Source organism: Mya arenaria, chromosome 3, assembly GCF_026914265.1.
Source record: "Mya arenaria isolate MELC-2E11 chromosome 3, ASM2691426v1".
Lineage (NCBI taxonomy): Eukaryota > Metazoa > Mollusca > Bivalvia > Myida > Myidae > Mya > Mya arenaria.
The window spans coordinates 49,581,143-49,586,765 of NC_069124.1; the positions used below are offsets into that span (position 1 = coordinate 49,581,143).

The following is a 5,623-nucleotide window of genomic DNA, read 5'->3' on the forward strand; positions in this document are numbered from 1 at the left end:
ATCTGGCTAGATAGGGAAGCATCGTGCCACATTTTTTTCGTAAAAGAAAATAAAATGTATTGTACAAACCATGAGCGAGTCCCTTTAAAATACAGTCGCAATAGCTCTCGCATTACAATAAATAAAATAACAAATCAAATTCAGTTGTGCTGTTGCTTGGGTGTGCTGGCGGGGACAAGGAGGCATGCGTATATTTCCGGTCAGAGCAGGTCGGGAACACTTACACCTCCGTGAAGTACACGAGCATTTGCGATCATGGCTGCTGCGCCACTGACGCGGATCCCCGGAAGTGTTGCGATGGGAAATGGTGGGTATAGGGTGTTATGGGAAAGTATCCGCACCTGAGTGATATTTAGATTTTCCAGCATTATATAAACAGAAACTAGTTTCGGGAACTTTGAACCTAAGAAATCGATGTTAAGTTAAGTGGATATAGTTGGTTGTCTTAGTAGCTAAGTAAATGCCGAAAAAATATTTAATTTGTTTTCAACATTTCATACAAAATTTGCAATAATAGATAAAACAAATATGTATTCGCAGGTCCCCGTGGATGACGGCGGCGTTTGTGCTGGCTGGCGTGCTGATTGTGGGCGCCATCGTGTTAGCCGTCCTGCTCATTCTGAAGAAGAAGAAGAAGAAAAGGGAGCAGGTCAACGTTGCAATGTGTAAATAGATATATAGCTATATGGTATATAGTATGCATGTTGTAAATTTGGCAACAGCATACATAGTAACGGTAATGATAGTAACAAGTTGCTCTCGAGTCATACGGTTTATGTAAAGCAACATAGCGCTTGCTTCATCACAATACGATTACCTACATCAGCTGGCTCCTCCTCATTTAATTCAATATCGCAGAAACCTATTATTTCCATACGCATTTGGTATAGACATGACTATTTACCAAAGGACAGCATATGTTTACACCGTCTTTTATTAACCTATTTGTGTTAGGCTACGAGTCTCAACGTACGTAATGCTGACGTCGACGGCCGTTGACGTCATATTTCCCGCCATTTTTAACATTGTGTTATTTTTTTGTTTCAAAATCACTAGGGTGATTTTATTGTCCTCAATAGTATAATAGGGCAGATTGTTCAGAACTTTGTTAAAGTTAACAACGTTGTAAACGTCATCGTTGTTAACTTTCAAATCAATATTCCTCTGTAAGTTTCACAGATACGCTTATGATCTGCAGTATTCCTAACAAGAGTTGAGACAACTGTTTCAGCTGTATTTGTTTTATATAAATACATGAGCACATCATCAAATATTCCACTCTTAAAAGTTAACAACGATGTCATTAATCCCGTTGTTAACTTTAACAAAGTTCTAAACAATCGAGCCATTATTATGTACTAAAGTTTAAACTTGGAACATTAACGTAGAGAATGCTATTTTGTGACCTAACATGTCTTCATGGTCTTACCCTTATTTGTTGAATGAAGATGAATAGAACATCATACTTGATAAGAATCTCCTTTTATATATATATATATATATATAAAAAAAAAAAAAAAAAAAAAAAAAAAAAAAAAAAAAAAAAAAAACGCGTTTGAAAATCTACATAGTTATTTGGTAATATATATATAAAGCCGCAATACGTTTTATGCCGAGTATATATGATAATTATTGCTATTTCAGTAAAAATAGCGCCATTTAATAACTACCCCGATATATCAGTAAATAGCTATTTATAATTACTAAATAATACAGGTCCTTACCAATTATTATGAATTAGAGTTTTGTTTATCTTAACAGGCGGAGAACAAGGTGACCTGTTCCAAATGTACGAGGGAATGCGGAAGCCGCCCGACTATAATCAGCTTTTTTCCCAGCGTCCTACTTCAGCTTCCCGCGCCCATGACCACACAAACGAGACGGAGACGAAGCTGCCGCCAGATGATCTTAGCGTGGACCTGAACGATGCACGTGAGATGCAGTCTGTTCCGCCTCCATCCTTCCACGCGTCACGCGGATACCCGGAAAGAGCACCTACAACAGTAATAGTCGCCCAATCGCCAGTTCGGGAAGGCTGAGCTTCAATACGTAAAATTATGTGTTGTTTTTTAACGTAATATTGTTTTTCCACAATTGTTTCAGAGGATGTGGTGCATTTTATATTCTATTCATGGTACATCTTTTCTCGCCATAAAACATACACCTGTAGACACACCATTTCACAAAAAAAATCTTGTTATATATAACCTTTTTTGTTCTGTACGTTTATCGTTATGTCAAGTTGTTGAATTTTTTATCTTGTTCTTATTAAATGAAATAAAACACGACAGCTGTCTTCCTCTGCATTTTGCTGACAACCCTTTCTAATTATTGATTACTTGATTACAATCCTGATAACTAAAGTCTTGTAACATTCCAATTCAATGTAAGAGCTGCAGTGGCAATGTCCTTTCTTTTGATTATGTGAATTATTTATCTAGTTGATCTTATAGGTTTGTCAAAGACGTATATAATATTGAACGTTATTTCTATATTTTGATTATCACGCTTTATCAGCGATCTACGTAAATGTCAAAAACAAGATAAACTGCTATTTTCCATCATAATTAAAGACAGAAGATCAATAATTTAGCGGGACATGGGCCTTAACTCGAGTCGTTCTTAGCGTTATCTTGGTGCTAGTGGTGTTTGCCTCCCATCCCGGCTAGTGGTCACGCTAGTGGGTCATTCGGAACTCCTCGGCCATTTTTTCAAAAACAACCTCGGATGTATATGGACGGTTTACATACTTAAAAAGTGGTACGTTTAAGTCCGCTGCAAATAGATCGCGTAGTAATCTTATTTAGTAGTTAAAATTTATGACTTGTGTTATGTATTTATGACTTATGTTTGCAATAATACACTTCACTGGCAATCAATTTAAACTGAGAGCAATGAATACAACTCTTAAACACTACATTTAATTAATGCTTTTATTAAAAAAAATACGGACTACTTCAACAGATGTACCGGCATACATCCGAGGTTGTTTTTGAAAAAATGGCCGAGGAGCTCCGAATGGCTAGCGGGTTTCTAGAGCCGCATACGGTGTCTGCCTTCCATCAAAGGTAGTGGGTGAGAGCCCCAAGAGGTGTCTGCCTCCTATCAAAGATAGTGGATGAGAGCCCCAACAGGTGTCTGCCTCCTATCAAAGGTAGTGGGTGAGAGCTCCAACAGGTGTCTGCCTCCTATCAAAGGTAGTGGGTTAGAGCCCCAACAGGTGTCTGCCTCCTATCAAAGGTAGTGGGTTAGAGCCCCATCAGGTATCTGCCTCCTATCAAAGGTAGTGGGTTAGAGCTCCAACAGATGTCTGCCTCCTATCAAAGGTAGTGGGTTAGAGCTCCAACAGATGTCTGCCTCCTATCAAAGGTAGTGGGTTAGAGCTCCATCAGGTGTCTGCCTCCTATAGATCAAAGGTAGTGGGTGAGAGCCCCATCAGGTATCTTCCTCCTATCAAAGGTAGTTGGTTAGAGCCCCATCAGGTATCTTCCTCCTATCAAAGGTAGTGGGTGAGACCTCCAACAGGTGTCTGCCTCCTATCAAAGGTAGTTGGTTAGAGCCCCATCAGGTATCTTCCTCCTATCAAAGGTAGTGGGTTAGAGCCCCATCAGGTATCTGCCTCCTATCAAAGGTAGTGGGTTAGAGCTCCAACAGATGTCTGCCTCCTATCAAAGGTAGTGGGTTAGAGCTCCAACAGATGTCTGCCTCCTATCAAAGGTAGTTGGTTAGAGCTCCAACAGATGTCTGCCTCCTATCAAAGGTAGTTGGTTAGAGCCCCATCAGGTATCTTCCTCCTATCAAAGGTAGTTGGTTAGAGCTCCAACAGATGTCTGCCTCCTATCAAAGGTAGTGGGTTAGAGCTCCAACAGATGTCTGCCTCCTATCAAAGGTAGTTGGTTAGAGCTCCAACAGATGTCTTCCGCCTATCAAAGGTAGTGGGTTAGAGCTCCAACAGATGTCTGCCTCCTATCAAAGGTAGTGGGTTAGAGCCCCATCAGGTATCTTCCGCCTATCAAAGGTAGTGGTTGAGAGCCCCAACAGATGTCTGCCTCCTATCAAAGGTAGTTGGTTAGAGCCCCATCAGGTATCTGCCTCCTATCAAAGGTAGTGGGTTAGAGCCCCAACAGGTGTCTGCCTTCTATCAAAGGTAGTGGATGAGAGCTCCAACAGATGTCTTCCGCCTATCAAAGGTAGTGGGTGAGAGCTCCAACAGAAGTCTGCCTCCTATCAAAGGTAGTGGGTTAGAGCCCCATCAGGTATCTTTCTCCTATCAAAGGTAGTGGGTGAGAGCTCCAACAGATGTCTTCCTCCTATCAAAGGTAGTGGGTTAGAGCTCCAACAGATGTCTGCCTCCTATCAAAGGTAGTGGGTTAGAGCCCCATCAGGTATTTTCCTACTATCAAAGGTAGTGGTTTAAGGCCCCAACAGATGTCTGCCTCCTATCAAAGGTAGTGGGTTAGAGCTCCATCAGGTGTCTTCCTCCTATCAAAGGTAGTGGGTGAGAGCTCCAACAGGTGTCTGCCTCCTATCAAAGGTAGTGCATTAGAGCTCGGTCAGGTATCTTCCTCCTATCAAAGGTAGTGGGTGAGAGCTCCAACAGGTATCTTCCTCCTATCAAAGGTAGTGCGTAAGAGCTCGGTCAGGTTTCTGCCTCATATCAAAGGTGGTGGGTGAGAGCTCCAACAGGTTTCTTCTTCCTATCAAAGGTAGTGCGTTTGAGCTCGGTCAGGTTTCTGCCTCCTATCAAAGGTAGTGGGTTAGAGCTCCATCAGGTGTCTGCCTCCTATGGATCAAAGGTAGTGGGTGAGAGCTCCAACAGAAGTCTGCCTCCTATCAAAGGTAGTGGGTTAGAGCCCCATCAGGTATCTTCCTCCTATCAAAGGTAGTGGGTTTGAGCCCCATCAGGTATCTTCCTCCTATCAAAGGTAGTGGGTTTGAGCCCTATCAGGTATCTTCATCCTATCAAAGGCAGTGGGTATGAGCCCCATTAGGTATCTTCCTACTATCAAAGGTAGTGGGTATGAGCCCCATCAGGTATCTTCCTCCTATCAAAGGTAGTGGGTTTGAGCCCCATTAGGTATCTTCCTCCTATCAAAGGTAGTTTGAGACCATCTGGTGTTGGCCTACAATCCAAGGTTTATACTTATTTATTTTATTTTTAGCTTGATTTTGCAGACAGCTGCAAGCTGTTATAAATCACTCTTGAGTCTTTGTCTTCGCTTGAAACTCAGACTTGTATCCTTTTCAAAAGGCCTTGTGGAAGTGTCCCTGGTTGGGATCAGACCCAAAATCCCGTTGGTGAGAGTCGGACACATATACCACTAGACCACGCACACCCTTTTGAGATCAAGTAGTGGGTTGGAGACCCAATGATCTTTGGCAGGTTTTCATTGCCTCTCAAAAAGGCACACAGTATTGATTTCTACCTAGAAAAGAGTGAGATGTTCTTGATCTTTGACTTGTGATCATCAATAGTAATACCAGTAAGAAGTTAACCATCAGTGATGATGATGTGGCAAAATATAATATGATGACATAAATCCTCTATCTGCTCGGCATACTTATTTTGCTTCCAAATGCGGGATATGGCTAAAACTTCCATAACATAAAATAACAAAGGTAA

General features: G+C 41.5%; 1 protein-coding gene across 1 annotated transcript in view; it reads left to right on the forward strand.

Annotated features, from left to right (window-relative positions):
- The window catches only part of LOC128229184 (uncharacterized), a 3,237-nt gene extending 941 nt beyond the window's left edge, over positions 1 to 2,296 (forward strand). The window contains exons 2-4 of the mRNA XM_052940912.1: positions 145 to 307; positions 541 to 665; positions 1,762 to 2,296. Coding sequence (XP_052796872.1) covers positions 145 to 307; positions 541 to 665; positions 1,762 to 2,039 — 566 coding nt within the window. The 3' untranslated portion in view covers positions 2,040 to 2,296. The remainder of the gene's footprint in view (positions 1 to 144; positions 308 to 540; positions 666 to 1,761) is intronic.
- The last annotated feature ends 3,327 nt before the right edge of the window (positions 2,297 to 5,623 follow it).